This window comes from Syngnathus acus, chromosome 10 (genome assembly GCF_901709675.1).
Source record: "Syngnathus acus chromosome 10, fSynAcu1.2, whole genome shotgun sequence".
Lineage (NCBI taxonomy): Eukaryota > Metazoa > Chordata > Actinopteri > Syngnathiformes > Syngnathidae > Syngnathus > Syngnathus acus.
In genome coordinates this window covers 20,220,575-20,240,859 of record NC_051095.1, presented here as the reverse complement: position 1 = coordinate 20,240,859, position 20,285 = coordinate 20,220,575, and the positions used below count along the sequence as shown (strand labels likewise).

General features: G+C 38.4%; 2 protein-coding genes across 2 annotated transcripts; both read left to right on the top strand.

Moving 5' to 3' along the window:
* Window positions 1-359: 359 nt before the first annotated feature.
* xpnpep2 (X-prolyl aminopeptidase (aminopeptidase P) 2, membrane-bound) lies at window positions 360-11,535 on the top strand. The gene is made up of 21 exons (XM_037261035.1): window positions 360-504; window positions 897-958; window positions 1,800-1,910; window positions 1,990-2,053; window positions 2,360-2,464; window positions 3,468-3,554; window positions 3,680-3,823; window positions 4,591-4,692; window positions 4,781-4,862; window positions 4,956-5,160; window positions 5,473-5,562; window positions 6,188-6,297; window positions 6,382-6,459; window positions 6,664-6,735; window positions 6,810-6,870; window positions 7,005-7,074; window positions 7,202-7,306; window positions 9,948-10,007; window positions 10,105-10,181; window positions 10,255-10,344; window positions 10,978-11,535. The coding sequence occupies exons 1-21, from the start codon at window positions 447-449 to the stop codon at window positions 11,179-11,181; spliced, it is 2,037 nt and encodes a 678-aa protein (XP_037116930.1). The 5' UTR covers window positions 360-446; the 3' UTR covers window positions 11,182-11,535.
* Window positions 11,536-13,391: 1,856 nt separating this feature from the next.
* sash3 (SAM and SH3 domain containing 3) lies at window positions 13,392-20,135 on the top strand. The gene is made up of 8 exons (XM_037261057.1): window positions 13,392-13,587; window positions 14,658-14,753; window positions 16,391-16,519; window positions 17,052-17,181; window positions 17,249-17,406; window positions 18,019-18,231; window positions 18,494-18,638; window positions 19,603-20,135. The coding sequence occupies exons 1-8, from the start codon at window positions 13,531-13,533 to the stop codon at window positions 19,845-19,847; spliced, it is 1,173 nt and encodes a 390-aa protein (XP_037116952.1). The 5' UTR covers window positions 13,392-13,530; the 3' UTR covers window positions 19,848-20,135.
* Window positions 20,136-20,285: the final 150 nt, after the last annotated feature.

Genomic DNA, 20,285 nt, shown 5'->3' with positions numbered 1-20,285 from the left:
AATCCTATATTGTATGTTCATAGAGAGTATAAAATGTAACTCATGATCATTTGTGACATTTAAAAAAAACTTGGGTTGAAGTCAAGCAACTTTAGGAATTTAAGACGGCATGAAAGTGGCATCAGATATTTTATTACAATATTTTTAGAACAGAAAGCAATAAAAAGAAAAGAATGCACCAAGATCACATAATAGCTGTCAGGGGACAGCTGAGTTGAGCCAGCGGGAGGAAGAGGAGTAGAAAGGAATAGATAAGGGATAGATAAGGAGAGAGAGAGAGAGAGAGAGAGAGAGAGAGAGAGAGAGAGAGAGAGAGAGAGAGAGAGAGAGAGAGAGAGAGCAGGGGAAGTAGGTACATTTCTCACCACCAATCCACATTGACTGAGCGCTCAACGGTGCACCTGCTCCAGTCAGGCCCGACCCACCTCAGCCCACGTAGCGTGTGGATGTGCTTTTGGGGCAAGATGCTCTCCATGTTGGCTCTTCTTCTGTTGGTCCTGCAAGGTATTTGAAATTTGCGAAATCTAAAAGTTCTTTGTCTTCATTAATGTGATTCTGCTTGTTCCCTCACATTCAAGACACAATGAGGGCTGTTGTTGAAGTCTGAAAGTTCAATGCGCCTGTTTTATATTATGCTCGGTTTACAGTAAAGGAAGCTCATCTTGCAAAGTAAAATTCATTACCTGCTCTCCAATTCCATTTCAGTGCATATAAATGCGGTCACAAAAGTGCTTTATTGAATTAGACTACACATTGTGATTTATTGGCTCACTACTGCTTGGATTGTATAAGAGGTTCTGCCAGTGTTGGTGTTCAAGGAGAAGCCAATTTGGTACTAAAAAAAAACTGCTGACGGAACCCTTTGTGTCACTTTTCAAGGTCTCTTCTCATTTCAGGAAACGTCAGCGGTGCCGCATTGTTTGAGGCCACTGAGAGGAACTGTTCCCTGTCCCCACCGGTGAGCTCTACATGACACAAATTACTTTTTTCATATTACAAAAGCTCATTTATTCTATTTCTTTCAATACTACTGATGTTTTTAATGAATAAATAAAATATATTTTAATTATATTTTAGAATACTTTTAGCGAATATATTTTTTGAATAAAGTGTATGTTGCGAGAGCTGTGCCCACACATGCATGATGGACATTTTCGAATGACAATTTAATTTCATAAATAAATCTGTAATATCTTATATGCATGTTTTGTCAAGTATTTATAAGAAATATTTTATCTTTTTTTTTTATATATATTTTTTGCATGTCCTTTTTGAATGAGTATTTTTAAAGAAATATTTTTGCTCTTGTTTTTTACAATAACTTGGTATTTGTTCAAAGTACAGCTCAAGAAAGATCGATTAATTACATTTTACAACTTTAAAAAAATGAAAATGTTTGTTATTTGTTGTCTTGAAATGGCCGCACAGTGGAAGAGTGTTTACCATATCTGCCTGACAATTCGTCGTGGGTCGAAATCTGAGCTCTATCCTTCCTGTGTAGCATTTTAAAGATATATTCCCAGATATCAAAACTATTTCCATTTCAAATGTTCATAAACTAAAGAATTTTTTAATCATAACCTTTAAGTCAATACATGCTCAGAAAGCTTATGTACTATTGTTGTTATTGTGACACATAGCTATGGTTGCTGTTCACAGTTAATGATTACAATGAAAGATACAGGAAAGGATGAGTCAGCAGTTATTCATGTTATCAAATCTGTCTTTCACTGCGTGTGTGTGTGTGTGTGTGTGTGTATGTGTGTGCGTGTGTGTGTGCGTGCGTGCGTGCACATCAGTTCCTCCCCAGCACAGCTGTGAACAGCAGTCTCCAGTTGCAGGAGTTGCAAGAACGAATGCTCCTCGCCAGCATCTCAGCCTACATTATCCCAGGCACGGATGCCCACTTGGTACCGCAGCTGTCACTCATCTTAAAATGCATTTCCTGTTCCCGTGTGTGTGATCATTAACGGTAATACTGTGTGTCAGAGTGAATACATCGCACCACGTGATGCAAGGCTGGCGTTCATGACGGGCTTTACGGGCTCCACAGGTAACATTTTCCTACTTTTCTTTTTCTTCCGCCTTCCAGTGACTCAACATTCCACATCTGAGCTGCTTTTATCCTCCTCTTAATAACCTCCCCCTCATTAAATTAAAAAGGATAGTTTACTCAGTGTTAATTATCCCACAGCTTCGGCAAACTCACTTTATCCTTCCATATGGAATAGTCAGATAAAAGATGGCAACGGTGAAGTCGCACTTTATTAGATTACTTTAACTTTCCTGTGTCCTTTCTTGCCGAGGACTGTGGTGCATTCACAGCCATGTGTAATTTAATGCTCCCGCCTGGCTACAGGCACAGCCGTGGTCACGCCGGGCAAAGCGGCGCTGTGGACGGACAGCCGCTACTGGGTCCAAGCGGAGAGACAGATGGACTGCAATTGGGAGCTGCAAAAAGACGGTAGGCCTGACCACAATGTCGCTGGAAGATCTTTGACCTGCAACTGAGATCAAGCTGCAGGAGCCAAATGTTGGCTCCACTGTGTCGGATTTAGCAAACCATTACTGAGACCAAGCTGCATTCATTGAAAATATGCAGCAAAGCAGCCCCAGCAGGAGAAACGTCATTTGTCATCATGCAGTTTGGCAAATTGGTGGAAAAAATGGAGGTGGCTGAGTTATATTCTGGGGCTGCTTAGCTTCATGCAGCACAGGTTGTCTTGTCCCTGTAGGGCAGTGATTCTGCTGTGGCACATTAGTGTGTCGTGAGAGATCATCAGGATTTTTTTTCCAATGTTCCTTGGCTGGTTGAAAAAGACTGCTGTAGAGGACAGTAAAATGTGGACACACCCTGAAGCAGCTGCTCAGTGTCAGCCAGGGTTGCTTCGCTACATCTGACACAGTGTCTCATGACTTTGAAGGCATTTTGGAGCAAAATGTGTCGTTCTTTCCATCAGCTGCAGGTTGTGGGTCCTCCGATTGAATAATGCTAGTATTGTGTTTGTTGTTTTACTGTTAGTGGTCATGAAAACAAGCCATGGCTGATTATGAAGGCCCCAATCCAAGTTGCTTCAGTGTTAAATCAATTTAGTGTTCGACGGTCCCAACTATGCCCAAAAGTACTCACATAATTGACACCCCTCTTCATAGTTGACTATAGATGCCACAAGACATTAGCAAGTTGCTACGTTTCTATTCGAGAAGGCTATGGCCTTTCAAAATGAAGTGCTTTCTCTCACTTCAACACAGTTCATTGACACCTGAGCATGAAAAGGTGAATTTGTGAGAAGCTAATTGAGAAATCCTAAACGAACAACACTTTCAAGAAAGTTTCTTGATACTTTTGAGAATTATTGTCGTGTTGTAAGTCGCCAACTATTATGAATGGGGAATTGGACCTTGAAATTGATTGCAAAGTGCTGTGGATCAGTAATAACGGTGCCATGTCATCTGTCATTTCACAGTGTCCATAAGCAGCATAGCGGAGTGGCTTATCTCAGAGGTACCGCATGGCGGCAACATCGGCTTTGATCCATTCCTCTTCTCTCTCAGTGAGTCTTTATCACCGCTCCCATCAGTCTTCGTTAACAACTCCGGAGGCCGCAGACACCACAGACAGCTCCCGCATGATTGATTGGCTCCAGAGTGCTTAATAGTCTGCCATTTCCTCCATCAGAAACGCAGGAAGCCTACGGAATCAGTCTGGAGTCGAGCAATCGGAGCCTCAAGTCGATGCCTGGCAACCTGGTGGACCAAGTGTGGAAAGAGAGACCTCCCATCTCGCCTGATAGCCTCATACGCCTGCCAGACAGAGTCATACGTGCGTGCCTTTTCCTTCCTGTTCCTGTGTGCTGATAAATACCTGCATTGATGCGGCCTCACCATTAACAGCTTGGTGATGTTTTTACGGTTGACAGATTGAATGCTAACTTTGGGGGAATGGACAAGGAAGGAAGTTATTCTGGCATCCATTGGCCTCATAGGTCCATTAGCCTTTAAGGTCACACAGTAGGCAAATGGAACAAATGGAGAGCATCATAAATCTAATATTTGAGCATGCATTTGACAGCATGTCTGGATAAGGACACTCAATCCGTGATGTGAAACGTCGTTGCTGGGATTTTAATGCCTGTGTAAATTTACACATAGAAGCATCATGCAGTTAAGGCCAACTTTCCAATTTATATTCTTTGTCATCAGGTCTTTGTGTAAGATTGTCTACGTAAAGGCAGGAAGGGCAGTGCCCTGCTTAATGGTTTCCCTAATGGAGGTTTCACTGCTCAAGTATCATACCAGGACCAAGCCCTGTCGTGGTAGAGAAAAAGAAATACCCTAATTCGTATTAATAGCTGGACATGTACAAGGATTGTGTGACAATCCATTCAATGTAGAGGTGGGATTACGCCAAAGATCAGCTCTTTTTTGTTAATAATTATGAATGCTTGTATTTGTTTATACTGTATGTGCCTTGCGGTATTTGTTTCATTTAGCTGAGATCAGCTCTAACTCAAGAGGATGGGCACAAGATAATAGTGTTATACGTGCACATTGTAATGAGTGATAAACATAAGTTAATGTCATCCACAGAAAGGCCCTGGCAAATGAAAGTGGAACAAATCCGAAATCACATGAAGGAGAATCCTTATGAGCCCACCGCTCTCCTGCTGTCAGCGCTCGATGAGACAGCATGTAAGTCACTTTAAAACGAACATTACATTACATACACACAACAAACTTTTTTATATCCGTGATGTGTACTGTATTTCTCATTTTCAAGGGCTGTTCAATATGCGTGGCAGTGACATCCCTTACAACCCTTTTTTCTACTCATACACACTGCTGACCATGGATGAGATCTGGTACATTTTCATTTGATCCCGTCGAGAGGCCAGCAAGGACATCATTCAGGATTACCTAATAGTCTCATCATTTCCTCACGACATGTCTATCAGGCTCTTTTTGCACAGAGAAAGGGTGACAGAAGAGCTGAGGACGTACCTGAACGCCTCATGCAGTGGGCCGTTCTGTGTGCAGCTGAAAAGCTACGACACCATCTTGGATCACCTCAAGGAGTACGTGAGCAGCCGGCCGGAGGTCAAAGTGTGGATCGGCACCGAGTACACCAATTACGCACTTTATGAGATCATAAAAACAGAGGTATGATACTCGTAGTCTACTGATTCGTATTTGTGATGACTATTATACATAATATCCAAAATGAAGAAAAGTATTTGGACAACTCTTTTGAATTTGGGTAAGCGCTCTCAATAAGTGAAATGCTCTCATATATCAACCCATCCCCACGTTGTCCAAAACGTTTTGTTAGGCTGAAGAATTAAGATTCCGGAAGCAGACTAATCTGACTCCTCATTGACTAATGAATTTTTATGTCCCAAAGCTTTTGTCTTATATACTTCCCTGTGTGATTAGATTTTTCTTGCTGCATTTTTACTGACTTGCATCCTGTAGGACAAAGTCATGAGCACCTCCTATTCTCCTGTACTGACCACCAAAGCTGTGAAAGATGACACTGAGCAGCGCATCTTGAGGGATGCTCACGTATGTCATCCGTGCACACCAATGCATGATATTATTAATACTAATATTAATACTGCTAGTAGGAGGAGGACTATTAGTATTATTATATTGTATATTATATACTATTTATCTTTATCAATACTCAGGGGGATAGGGCCCAGGCTGACCTGCAATTAGCAAACTGTTTAATTGCGTGTTTAATTGTCACCCATATACAGTAAATGCTTATACATACATTTGTTTTTTAAATAAAATTGAGTGAAAAAGTAAATGCTTACATTTGTTTTTTTTTTTTAAATTTTGAAGAAACAAATTGAGGGAAAAAATGTGTTTTCCACAAAAAAACTATTATTATTTTCCTTTTTTAACAGTAATTATTAGGAATAAGATGTTCTTGTCATTTCTTGTTTATTATATTAGACTTTATTAGTATTCTTAGTATTTATTATTGAGTGTCACACTGATGAAGGCGGAAGTACAAGCCGAAACATGTCAGGTAATTCAACCTAATATATCTTGTTTGTGATAAAACAACCAGTAAAATAATTGACAAGTTAAAACAAAATGAACATAGTACAACTAGTATTCTTAGTATTTTTTTCATTATCCTACTATTGCTCACTGGATTATTGTTGCTTCCTTCCAGGTGAGAGATGCCGTGGCTGTCATGCAGCTTCTCATGTGGTTGGAGAAGGTGGTGCCGACGGGAAAGGAGACGGAGCTGAGCGCCTCAGCGTATGTCAATCACTGTCGCAGGTCAGTCTCAATACTGCACATACAAATCACAAGACAACCTGAGCACTTGAATATATTGAGCAACAAAAAAAAAATCATTTTCAGCAAACAGAAGGATAACAGGGGCCCGAGCTTTGAGACCATTTCTGCAAGTGGACCTAATGCGGCACTGGCACATTACAGGTAAGCGTCCTTAGTGGTGCCTTGAGATACGGGTTTCATTCATTTCATAATCACACTCAAAATCCTCTTTTCCCATTGAATAATGAATGAATACAATTTGGATGGATGGATGGATGGATAGTTTGTTTATTTAATCAATCTAAATAGACCAGAACGCACCGCAAATAAGCTGGTCATTGTTAAATTGCGCTTTTCATGCTGCAGCCCAACAGTCGAAAGCAACAGGCACCTGACAGTGGAGGAGATGTACCTGGTGGACTCTGGTGGTCAATACCTGTGAGTAACAACACACACACACACATAAAGTATGTGTGTCACTTTGGTGTCATGATTTCTCTCCACCACATCAGAGACGGGACCACGGACATCACTAGGACAGTCCACTGGGGGACCCCCACTGCTATGCAAAAGGTAACACTACGCATCTGATTCATAGTCATACTAATTTGTAGTATCTCAAGGCAACACTATAAGAAATGTGCTTCTATGTTGACATTTTTGTAGTCTGAAATAAACTAAAGTTGAATTATATTGTTGTTAACTAGGAGGCCTACACCAGAGTGCTCATTGGAAATATTGAAATATCTAGAACCATATTTCCTTCAGGGACCAGAGGTGGGGAATTTTCATTCATCAGTAGCTAAAATCTTAGTGTATCAAGTAACCACTAGATGGTAACATTGGACTGTTGCTGAGGTTGCAGCAGGATGTCTGAGTGTGTAAGCTTGTGGTCTGCCGCCAGGTGTAAACTTGGAGATGCTGGGCCGCAGAGCACTGTGGGAAGTGGGCCTCAACTATGGCCACGGCACAGGACACGGAGTCGGCAATTATTTCGGTGTTCACGAGTGTACGCCGCCTCTTTTGTCTCATATTTACTCACACAGAATATGTTTAAACTCTACTTCTTAAACCTTTTACTCTAAGTAACATTGGACATTGACGTAGGGCTATATGTATTTTTAACTGTACTTAAATAATTCAAAAGTTAAATGAAAATTGTTTACAAATAAACATTTTAAAATAAACATCTCTTAAAGATCAACTGCAAATATATTGTACAAAAAAATAAATACAGCTGTATAAAATAATACTTTGGAAATCAATTGAGAAGAACCTCAAACCAAAATTGCATTCGGCCCAAATACTATAAATACTATTTGTAGTAATGTGTTGTTTTGTTGTTGTTGTTGTTAAAATACTTAACATTTTAAAAATTATTTGATTAAATTTTTACTTGTATTGGTTTTTACTCGTATTTTATTCCAATTTTCATTTTTATTCTTATGTGCATATTATTTTTAAATACTTATTTTTATAATGAATAATACACTAACTAAATTAAATTATTTCTGTATTTCTGTTATTTTTGTAGGATTCCTTACTTGTAATGTACTGTATTTGCAAGTTTTTTATTTAGCATTTTTTAGTTTAATGGTTATTGTTTTGATCATAGATAACATTCTAGACTTAATTAGTGTGAAGGTGAAGACCTTCACACTATTGTTAAGCTACAGCATTTTGCGCTAGCTTTCCGCTAACTTTCTTTGCCGCTTAACTAGTTCCACATACTTCAACCGATTCACTCCGTTCCACTTTTCACTTATTCCAAATATTCATGGCATGGGTGCTTACATTTTTTTCGTTCGAAAAATTTTCCGTTTTCGCAAAATTCACAAATTTACGGCGAATTTTGCCCCATTCATTCTTAATGGCAGATTCAACATTTCACATTTACGTTGTTCCAGTTTGAAATTCACATAATTCAACACATTCAAATCACATTGGGGACATTCCCAAACTTGCCAAATTCAAAATTTTCACGTTTTCATCTTTTATTTTGAAATTCACACCTAATTCACCAATATTTCCTTTTTCCCTTCTCATTTCTACATTTTTCAACCGATTCAACCCATTCCAACTTTCAACTGTTCATCATTTTTCTACCTATTCCACAACTTACCAAAAACTTCACATATTTTATTTTGAAATTCACACCCAATTCTCCAATATTTCCTTTTTCCCTTCTCATTTCTACATTTTTCAACCGATTCAACCCATTCCAACTTTCAACTCATCATTTTTCTACCTATTCCACAACTTCCCAAAAACTTCACATCTTTTATTTTGAAATTCACACCCAATTCCTTTTTCCCTTCTCATTTCTACATTTTTCAACCGATTCAACCCATTCCAACTTTCAACTGTTCATCATTTTTCTACCTATTCCACAACTTCCCAAAAACTTCACATCTTTTATTTTGAAATTCACACCCAATTCTTTTTTCCCTTCTCATTTCTACATTTTTCAACCGATTCAACCCATTCCAACTTTCAACTGTTCATCATTTTTCTACCTATTCCACAACTTACCAAAAACTTCACATATTTTATTTTGAAATTCACACCCAATTCTCCAATATTTCCTTTTTCCCTTCTCATTTCTACATTTTTCAACCGATTCAACCCATTCCAACTTTCAACTCATCATTTTTCTACCTATTCCACAACTTCCCAAAAACTTCACATCTTTTATTTTGAAATTCACACCCAATTCCTTTTTCCCTTCTCATTTCTACATTTTTCAACCGATTCAACCCATTCCAACTTTCAACTCATCATTTTTCTACCTATTCCACAACTTCCCAAAAACTTCACATCTTTTATTTTGAAATTCACACCCAATTCCTTTTTCCCTTCTCATTTCTACATTTTTCAACCGATTCAACCCATTCCAACTTTCAACTGTTCATCATTTTTCTACCTATTCCACAACTTACCAAAAACTTCACATCTTTTATTTTGAAATTCACACCCAATTCCTTTTTCCCTTCTCATTTCTACATTTTTCAACCGATTCAACCCATTCCAACTTTCAACTGTTCATCATTTTTCTACCTATTCCACAACTTCCCAAAAACTTCACATCTTTTATTTTGAAATTCACACCCAATTCCTTTTTCCCTTCTCATTTCTACATTTTTCAACCGATTCAACTCGTTTCAACATCATTCTGCAACATTCCTTAAATATTTATTCAACTTCTTCACCTTCACACGCAATTTCTTCAGGAATTGCAAATTCTAGTTAATACTATTATACTTTACTGTTATTAACTAGTTTTATATTTTATATTCTTTGCAAGTAATCATTTTATTTTTTAATATTTTTAGTATTGTTCTACTTAATTGTTTGGTGAATAATACACTTAACAAATACTATTATAACATCCAAATACTATTATAACTATTATTGTGAATAATACACTTAACAAATACTATTATAAATTCCAAATACTATTATAACCGATTATCTTTATGTAGTTTTCTGTTTTGTAAGTTGTTTGATTATTATTATTATGATTATTATTTCGAGTTTGATTGTTTTATTCCACTGAGTTATTTTCACTCTTATTTGTAAATTTTTTTACATTATAAAGAATACAATTGATACAGTAAATAATACTAATATACACTCCTGTTTTTGTTTAGGGCCTGTTGGTTTCCAGAGTAACAACATTCCCTTTAGAGAAGGCATGTTCACGTCGATAGGTGAGACTTTTCATTTTAAAAATACATCATTTGTAGATTTGAATGAAAAATTCACAGTATGCTATTTTGGGGGGGGTGCGCCTGATTTTGTTCACAGAACCTGGATATTACAAAGATAATGACTTTGGGATTCGCATTGAAGATGTTGTAGTGGTTGTGCCCATCCATACAAAGGTACTCACCGATCATTTAGTCATTTATTATTAATAAGCGGTGTATGGTAATTGGCTCTGTTTTTGACTTACAGTATGGTCATAACTACTTGACCTTTGACACTGTGTCCTTGGTACCGTATGACAGGAAGTTGATTGACATCTCTCTTCTGAGCCCAGTCCAGGTAATTGAAATGATAATGAAAGAAAATGTCCTAAATCCTAGAATGGCCATTAGTTTACGGTGATATTATGTTATAGTAATATGTAATGAGCTTTTTGTCAATATCTCATCAGTTTCCTGTTTCAAAGGTGTAAAGAACTTATCTTATGTCTCAGATGTTTCCTTTCCCTTGCAGTAAGAGTGCTGGTTTCCTCTTGAACCCCTCCCTAATTTTTCCTCTCCAACTGAAAAACGAAAGTGTTCTTCGTCAAAACAAAGCAAAGCTTCTCCTATGTCATTTTTAAACTAAACTGTATAAAGTCTTGTAAAGTGCAAAAACAACTGTGCAATAACTACAGTATGGAGGGCAGCAAAATATACAAATATACAACAAGCATATGTGCAAAATACAGAAAATGCCAAAGTAATGTAATACGACGAAATACATGAATCCAATGACTTTTGATATACAAATTCCAATTCCACTTGGACTTTGAGTAAAAGAAAAATGCAATGGAATTGTTTGTTTGTTTGTTTGTTTGTTTGTTTGTTTGTTTGTTTGTTTGTTCTAGTTCTAGTTCTAGTAAACATCCCTGTGGAACACCAAATGCCACTTAAGCAGTAATTAGCTTTTCTTTTTCTACTCTTGATCCAGCTGCAGTGGTTGAACAAATATTACGAGACCATCCGGAGGCTGATGGGTCCTGAGCTGGACCGCCAGGGGCTCCATGAGGAGAAGAGCTGGATGCTAAGACACACAGAACCCTTTGTGGGGTCAGGATCTTCTTCATCTCCCCAATCCTCTTCGCCCACCCTGGTCACTTTGGTTGTGGCTGTGTTGTATAACGTTGCACTCTAAACATTATGGCCATTAATACTTAAGTATATTGGGCAAGAGAAACACTGAATTTGTGCAAACATAATTTTGTTCCAAGTTTGAAAATGATCTTTTGTATAAATTTGATGCTCTTTAAACTATTTATGTAATCAAACTGCATAATTTGTTTGATTTGTTGCCATGTTTGAAATATACTGTACATTTGGCAAGCAAACTGGCCCACTTGTGTTAAGTCATTCAAATGCAGCATTTGAGCAATGAGATTTTTTTATACATCTACATCAATATCCTTACATATATTATTTGTACCCCACTATGTTATGTTATTTGAAACTGTAGATCCATCAATTAAATTAGAATGTGTTTCAGTTGCAATTGAATTTATTCTTAATGATTCTACTGAGCAGGAGTACAGTGGTGCCTTGACATACGAGTGACTACTTTTTTGCTGTGACTTGTGAACAAAATAAGATATGAGCGCTAGATAGTGGCAGAAAAATCAACCAACCTCACAACAAGCAGCAGTGAGGCAAATATAGTGAGCAATTCCTCAAAAAAAGAGGCTCTCCGCTTTTCATTGCCACTCCCAGTTAAAGTGTACTGTCAAACTAAGCATAGTAGTGACTTGCAATTTGGTTTGTTAACAACCAGCCAAATTTCATGGAATCACAGGCACTGATACTGCAGTACTGAATGTTGACCCCAAGTGGACAAAAATCATACCTTCACCTTTCACACATATTCAGTCACAGGAATTAGTGTGTAAGAATGGCGCCCCCAAGCGGAGAAAAATAATACTTACAAAAATGATACCTACGCCTAACACGCATAAACAGTTCTGTAAACGATACGTAAAATGAATTTGGTTGCTACTTCACAGATTTTATCTATGTCAGGTTTCTCTAGAACCTAATCCCTGCAATAATTTCGCTCTTGTGTTGGATCTCATATTGTGCAGGTGTACTCTACATAATAGTGTGCCAACTGTTGACATTGTATTGAGTGAATATAACTGGCAGCTATTTCCATGACGTGCCAGCGAAATGTGAACTTGGTTCTACAGCGAGCTGAAGTGCCATGAGAGGAAGCTGAGATAGCGCATCCTCTCTTCATGTGGTTTGCGTGCACACTAAAATAACAAGGTCGACTTGGCTTACGTCTGCCACAAAGGGCAAAAACAAAATTTTGCAGTTTTTGTTTTCTCACTGCAAGTTTTGATTTCTGTGTACGGAACAAATAGTGTAGTTTTGTGGGGTAGAAAAGTTGTGGTTTACTCCCAAAATGCATGCATAACATTTTTGGAACAATCTAGATGTCCTGGTTTGTGTTTGGTGCTCCACTGTTTCTTTGTATGGGACACTCCTTTGGATGTGCTGACAAATAATCACAGCTGATGAAAATACGCTGAAAAAGCACACTGTGGAGACATGCGCAACAGTTTTAAAAAGACCTGGCATGATTCATTCACAATGTGCTGAAGAAGGAAGAAATGTGGCAACAGTAGATGTCATGAAGTGCACTCTACTGAAGAAAACGCAACACTTATATGTTGTTGGTTGAGAAAAATGACTATACAGTGGTACCCTGAGATGCAAACACAAATTCAAGACAAGAGTGCTGTGTGGTGGCATCTGAAAGAGAATTATACATTGTGTATTTAAAGCAACCGCAAAGATCCTGTTACCTTAATACAAACATACAATGTGAAATTGATGTGGTGGTGTTGTTCAAATGGTGCAGCAACACATGTAGACAGAAAAGGGAGAAAGAAAACTACTCACTAGTGTGCATTCTTGATTCTCAATGAAGACCGCCAAATATTTGTGCCGTATTGAGATGCCAGGCGAGGGGCTGAGGCTCCAACACAGTATATCGGTATGTCTGTTTAATACTGCCCCCAGGGGCCAAGGTGTGCAAACCCGAATGAGCAGTACAGCATGCACTGAAGGAAACAGAGCGACAAAAGCTGTTAAATTCTTTGTAAATCTAAATCAAGTCATAACTATATGTTTTTATAACTTTATTTTGAGGTTTGCTTTTTGGGGAGGCTGGAATGAAAAGGGAAAATATATTGTGTTTTAAAGCATAGTCAATGAACAAATTGAACTTGTTTCTCATTGCACTTGTCTAAAACAGTTTTATGTTGTTTTAAACAGCTGAGAGAAGGTTGAAGTGTGCAGTAGTGTGTTTGTTACCATGAGGTCATGTGACTTCCCCTTTGCGTGCGCTCTTTTTTCAGCAGCGGGGAAGTGCACCTCTTCTGTCTCATCTCTTTTCATATCTGTCCTCTCAACCCAGAGACAAGGGCAGAAAATATTACCCAACATTTCTTTATTTGATCCAAGTTGCCTGCACGCCAACGACGACAAAATGTTGAGGCGAAAGCCATCCAATGTCTCAGAGAAAGAGCAGGTGCAGAAGAAGAAGGTGAGCAAAGCCTTTTTATTGTAATATTGCTTTGAAATGTGAGATGGCGTAAGCAAAAGTATTTTCTTAGCTAAGAACAGAAACATACTTGCAATAAACTGTACGATCACATTTGAAGTTTAAACACTTGGAGAATTTTCAAGACACTTTTTTTTCAAAGGAAGTCTGCATATGACAGAACAAACCTGTGGTTAGGCTGAGCTAACCAATGCGTGCACACATACCCGCACAGTATGCAGAGTTTAAATAACCACTTGAAGTTGTTACCGTGTGAGGGAAGATCTAGTTCCTCTATTCTTGTAGGGCAGAAGTACTTTGAGTTTAGAAACAAAACAAAAGATTTCAGCAATGCTTCATGTTGTGCCCTTGTCATCAATGCAGATGTCCAGTAGACTGGATTTGGAACAACACATCCAATTTAATCTTTCTTATTTTGGCATTTAATTAAAACTCTTAGCACTATATTTTCCACATTATGCCCCTCCCAAGTTATTATTCTGATATTTTAACAACATATTGTAGATGTGCTTCAAGATTAATGCTGCCATCTAACTCATTATGCTGTGCCATTTGGTGTGTCCGCCTTTGCCGCCACTCTATCATCAAGTCGAACAAACAAAGAAAATATACTACCTACATGGAAAACAGTACACAGTTTAAAAGTATTTTGTGTCAGTTCAAATGTGTTTAAAGCGTGTGGGAGAGGTTGTTCTTTTTAAAATGCATTTTATGGTCTGTTTATACAGCAGTGTTGCATAAGTTGTTTGGATATTTTCAACATCTTTAGCAGGAAACAGCAGAAAGGGTCACATTCAAGGCATCACTTTGGAGAAACCTTGTCTTCACACATTTGGGGAGATTATGAGTGTGTGTGTTTGTGTGTGTGGGTGTGTTGAGTGTGCGTGTGTGTGTGTGTGTGTGTGTGTGTGTGTGTGTGTGTGTGTGTGTGTGTGTGTGTGTGTGTGTGTGTGTGTGTGTGTGTGTGTATTTGTAAGCCTTTAATCTTGATTTCAGTAATGTATTACTGTAATGGATTGTGTGGGTAAAAAGAAAAATGTGTGTGTTTGCAGCTCACACTGCAAAGATCAAGCAGCTTCAAGGACTTCATGAAGCCCAAAGTCACCTCACCCGTCACACCGGACAAGGAGTTCGTCCTAGATGAGACTGTGAGTCGGCATGGCACACAATCAGAAGTCCAGGACGGGGAGTTTCCTTTTTGTTGTTTTTTTATGACCTGAGGAGTTTCCACAGAAATGTTTAATGGTACAGCGAATATCATGCATTCCATAAAATCAAGATAAAGGAGCAAGCTTTTGTGCTTAAGGGCCACACTTGAATAATCAAAAAACAAGCATGATATTTATAAGGCTTTTTTGTTTGTTTTCTATAGTAAAACTGTCACATGGGGAACCAAATCTGGACCCGGAAGTCGACAAGACAAACAAAGAGTCTTTATATACAAAAATAGCGAGAAACAACAGAGAGCAGGCTTGGAAAGCTTGACGTTAAGTGTCCCTGAGCCACTTGATTAGAAATACTGAGAGACATCAAGGCATGCCCAATAAATACAAACTAATAATGACAAAGAGAAACTGACAACATCAAGGACAGACACAACCTACATTTATTTTATTAACATTTAATTTGGAGTGAAATGCTCAGTGAGTCTTTGCCTTGCCCTGCAGTGGGTTTTGCAGGTGCACTTATTTGGCTTGAAAGAGGAACTGTGCATTCAGGTCATAAAGTATTGTAGAAGTGCAAAACTTCCTGCACTTGATTGGAAGTACATATTAATGACTTTACTGCAATCGAGTGCTTTTGAGCATAAAGTGCAGACAGGATATCCTTTGCATGGTGAGAGGCAGTCAGGCAGAGAGCCGCATATGTCTGCCTTACAAACAGTCGTTTCACTTTACTGTTAAGCACTTACAGTATACAATGTATGTTTACTCCCTGTTGTGCATATTGTCAGTGCAAATAAACCAATTTGGTTTTTTTTGTTTTTTCAAATACAGAATGGAATGAAGAAGATGCATAGTATCTTTAAAATTAGTCCTGATCTAAATCAATATTTGGGTCTAATTTTGGACGGTTCTAAATTTGGACTCAGCACTAATCCTGATTCATCAGAGCCACACTGTGCTAAATTTAATTTCCATAATGACCACTCCCATGAAACTTGACAAAAACATCCCAGATAATGAGGTTCGGAAATGGATCGAAGACTCGGAAAGTAGCTTGGTGTGACAGTGCAACTGAATATGTTAATCTAACTCAGTATGTGCTTCTCAATTATTATCTCAATTGTTCAATTATTATCTCAATTATTATTATCCATGCCCCCCCAGGAAGAAGAAAATATCTCATGCCTCCCCAATTCTCCTCAGTGACTATAAAGACTATAAATATTTATCTGTAAAATTGAGTATGCATAACTATCTTAATTAAGCATTCCCCTGGGGTCACCTATGCCCCCCGACCCTCGCCTCATATTCATATAAATGAACATAATTTATCATCTTTCATAAGATATTGATAGAGCTGACTGATGTTTGGACATAGACCGCAATTGCACAAAAAATGTGTTTTTCAATTCTGGTTTGTTTTTCTTTAAGGCAATTCAAATGTATAAGTGCAAATCCTCCAGATTTTATCTCACTCTCTTGCAATCAACTTCAAGAATTCAGTTTCAGCAAGAAACTCAAAGCTTACACAATGCACAAATGTTATCATCATGTTGATCTGCTGTGTATATGAAGTTGCAGTGTGGGGAGAAAGTTAAATTAAACGGATGTGTCCTCAGGTGGAAGGGAGTGTCACGGATGGAGGGAAAAGCGCAGGCAAACTTGGCAAAAAGTGGCGGAATGTCATCTCCCGCACAATGACACGCAAGACTTCCAAGATGGTGCAGAAGGTTCTGGCTGAGGAAGGGGTATATATTCATTTTAAACACTGTACACTTAATAATACACCGTGTCTCACTACAATGTATCAGAGGTGAAAGGAGTTACTCGCGCGACTTGAGCAATGTAGCGTCCACTGGTCAAATATATGTATGGCATGCATAAATGAATTCCACTTTCAAAACAAATTACATTTATAACATTTAGAAATGAACAATATGTATATTCTGATTGCATTATAATTACAAAAACAAATGTAATAAGTAAATGAATGTGTGAAAATATAAATGTTTAAAAATATATACGTACTATGACTACTTTAATTATAATCGAATATTAGAAATATAAAAATTCTGATTGGTACAAATTTGTTTTAGTACGCTACGATTTTAAGTACAAAATTATAGAGCCCTATTTTACATTATAAAAAAACACACATTTTATTCATTTCAATGAGGAATGATTTCACATACGAGGGTTTTGAATTAAGATATGTTGTTAAAGGTTCAAAATAGAAAAGTGTAAATAACAATAATAACTCTGACACAATGTCGGACTTAGTCTCTTCAGGGGGAGGGCTGTGAGGAACAGTATCCCGTCTCCCCCGACTGGGGCGACCAGAGGATATCAACGTGCTCCACGGGCTCAGAAGACACGGCTTCCAGTCCTGTCTCCTGCCCATTTTCTGGCAGTAAGACTTCCTGTCCATTGATCCTCTTTGCTGCCAAGCATCCTGGTCCAAATGTGTCCTTCTTTAGACAGCGACAGACAGAGCCTGGACAGCGGTTACGGTCAGAGGGACAGCATAAGACTGGAGGAGAATGTGGTCCCATTCAATGGACCCTTTTGTGGCCGCGCCGTGGTGCACACTGACTTCACTCCCAGTCCTTACGATGTGGAGTCTCTGAAGCTTCAGGTGAGTCGACATGACATCATTCTGAAATCATCCGCCTTATGTTGTTTTGTATCCCAAAATAGTGATACGTACCTTTAGTATTGAGGCACACCTTGATAAAGAAATTCACACCTTGATAAAGAAATTCACATATACAGTCAGTAATGTGACAGTGATAAATTAAAATTATGCAAGCCGGCAAGTTGATGGTCTGATCCACATGGGCTGAATGCACATGGATGAGCTGATGGTGAACCACAAAATCTTCTTATACGACGAGAAAACAAAGGGATGGGGGGGAAGGAACAGACAATCAACAGATAGTATACATGCAAATGAGTGAAATGCAAATGCATGTTATTTGGAGTGTTGGTTTCTGTAGAGGTCCATTACCTCATTCAGGAATTAGGTGAAGCCACTGACTAGAAAGGTGGGAATGGTGGTTCCTTTTCATATCGATGTGTCACAAAAGATGATTAAATCAGCAATGGCACGATATGAACAATAACTCAGATTTATCGGGGTTTGTTGTTAGGTTACGTTTGGTTGGGTTGGGTTGGGTTGGGTTGGGTTAGGTTAGGTTAGGTTAGGTTAGGTTAGAAGACATATGATTGTGTTTCCCGCCTCCCTCAGAAAGGAGACATCATCCACATCATCGAGAAGCCTCCCGTGGGCACCTGGACGGGAAAACTCAACCATAAGGTGGGATCCTTTAAGTTCATCTACGTTAATCTCCTGCCCGACGAGAGCCCCCCTGCAAGGCGAAGACGTTGTGACAGCAAGACCAAGACAAATAAGTCCAAACCATCCACTCTGGAAGAAGTACTGGACCGCATCGGTCTGATGGTGCGATGCCTACTATTTTGTTTTGCTTTTGTCCATTCCTATCCCTCATGGTACAATCTATAGGCCTACTCATAGATTATAATCATTAGCCACAAGCTAACCAAAACAATAGTCCAGACTTTTTAATGTTACCCTGTTCCACCAGACCTGATTCAAATGATCTGATTTTATTTCTGAAACAGTGTCAGTGAATGATTTGTTGCCTGATATAAGAGTTTAACAAGTACCGCACATTTGATGTATGACATTCATCCTGTTCCAGGAGTTGTCTTCCTTGCTGTCCATGCATGGATTTCAGAACCTGGAAGACTTCAGGGGTCTGAGGGAGTGTCACCTCAATGAGCTGAACATCACCGACCCGGATCAACGCGACAAGATCCTGAGCGCCGCTGACCTGTTACACGACTGTAGGTTTAGTGACCCTCTGTTACGTCTCTCGTTTATGTTCCACCATATCTTTGAGAAAGTCCGCCCTGTCAGTCAGAAAGTCATCTTTTATTCCCTCTGACACAGGACGTGTGCCTGTATGGGCTCTTATGCCACCATCCCGCTTCTGTGCCTCAGCGACATAGTTAAAAATGTTTTACTGCGCTGTATACGCAGCCTTAAACGCACTCTTGTGGTCAGTCTTGTAAGACATCTTGATATTTGAGCTGATCTCATCTCCACACACTTTTTCATTTTCTCCACACAAACCCCGAGGTGACTGTGAAATTAAATGAACTGCAGCAACTCATACAAAAAAACACTTGAAAACATGGATCAAATCCAGCCTGTGGTGGGGAGTGGCCAAATCTGTGTGAAGTGTTTAATGTTAAATAGTGTCCTTTATGATAACTAAATTATATCCCCTAAATAATAACCCTCTTTGTTTTATACATCTTAAATGTGTGAATTAATTATGACGAAAATGGCGACTAAAGCAACATCCACCCGGAAAGTATTAAAGTCGTAATGTTAAATTAATGCCGTAATGTAATGAGATTAATGTAATATTATAAGAATAAAGTTGTAATTTCGGAAAAATTAATCGTGATATTAAAACTCTGTTACGGTTAAATGATAATAGTGTTTTACGGTTGGAAGAATACATAAGGTAAAATATCATAATATTATCACAATAAACTTGGAAAGTTACTATAAAAAATCATTATGCCCTGATATTACAAAAAGGTTCCAACAATAATGTCATAATATTCATAGAAAAATGTTTTAACATTAAAATTAAACAGTAGTAAAATAAAAGCTTTGTGTGTGTGTGTGTGTGTGTGTGGCTAATTAATTATTTGTCACCTTTCTTTTTAAGATTACCAAAACAAAACTTAAAAACATGTTTCGACATCCTATACTAACCATGAAAATAATTTGCAGCTGAGGATGAATCCAGTCTGCAGGAGAAGGAAGAAGAGCAGGTGGAGGAAGGACCCAAGGAGGACATCAAGGAGCCGAGGGACTCTGGTTGCTTTGAGAGCTTAGAGCAGCTGGATGTGAGACCTAAGGAAGCTAAAATGGATGAAAAGGATGAGCAGTCAAAAACAAGCAAGGAGACGGAGCAGAAGACCATTAAAGATGTCCAACGACACATGCAAGAGCTGAGTGTGCAAGAAGAATGTTGAAGGAAGCCTTCAGTGTCATGCAAATGTTCTTTTGGTCATCCAGGAGTTTTGGGCCAGAAGCAGTGGGAGCTTTCTGTTGTGAAGAAAAAAAAACAAAAAACATTCGACTCACAATGTAAATCTGCTGTACTTTTGTAAACACAAACTGTTTCCTAGAAAGTGGCCTTTTCAAATTGGCATTATCTTGTTTTGTGAGAATTGCATTTGTTGTTTTGTCATAATACATGTTCTCTGTAATGTATTCAGTCCACGCTGTAAATAGTTTATGAATAAAGCCTGAGAATGTTACACAATGTCTCATTTTTGTATCCTAATGACAGCCAGTCTAATTCTTAATAACATTTTAAAAATGGTGGTCAGTCAGTCCTTTCTGTCTGATATGACACCTGGATGAGTCTTTTACCGCACTGTCGCCTAACGCCACTTTTGTTCCCAAGC

Excerpts from the sequence above, each read along its gene's own strand:
- xpnpep2 (XM_037261035.1), top strand. The coding sequence starts at position 447 with ATGTGCTTTTGGGGCAAGATGCTCTCCATGTTGGCTCTTCTTCTGTTG. Across the intron at positions 4,863-4,955 it reads CTGACCATGGATGAGATCTG|GCTCTTTTTGCACAGAGAAA; the intron begins GTACATTTTCAT and ends CATGTCTATCAG. Across the intron at positions 6,298-6,381 it reads TATGTCAATCACTGTCGCAG|CAAACAGAAGGATAACAGGG; the intron begins GTCAGTCTCAAT and ends AATCATTTTCAG.
- sash3 (XM_037261057.1), top strand. The coding sequence starts at position 13,531 with ATGTTGAGGCGAAAGCCATCCAATGTCTCAGAGAAAGAGCAGGTGCAG. Across the intron at positions 14,754-16,390 it reads AGTTCGTCCTAGATGAGACT|GTGGAAGGGAGTGTCACGGA; the intron begins GTGAGTCGGCAT and ends ATGTGTCCTCAG. Across the intron at positions 18,639-19,602 it reads CGCTGACCTGTTACACGACT|CTGAGGATGAATCCAGTCTG; the intron begins GTAGGTTTAGTG and ends AATAATTTGCAG.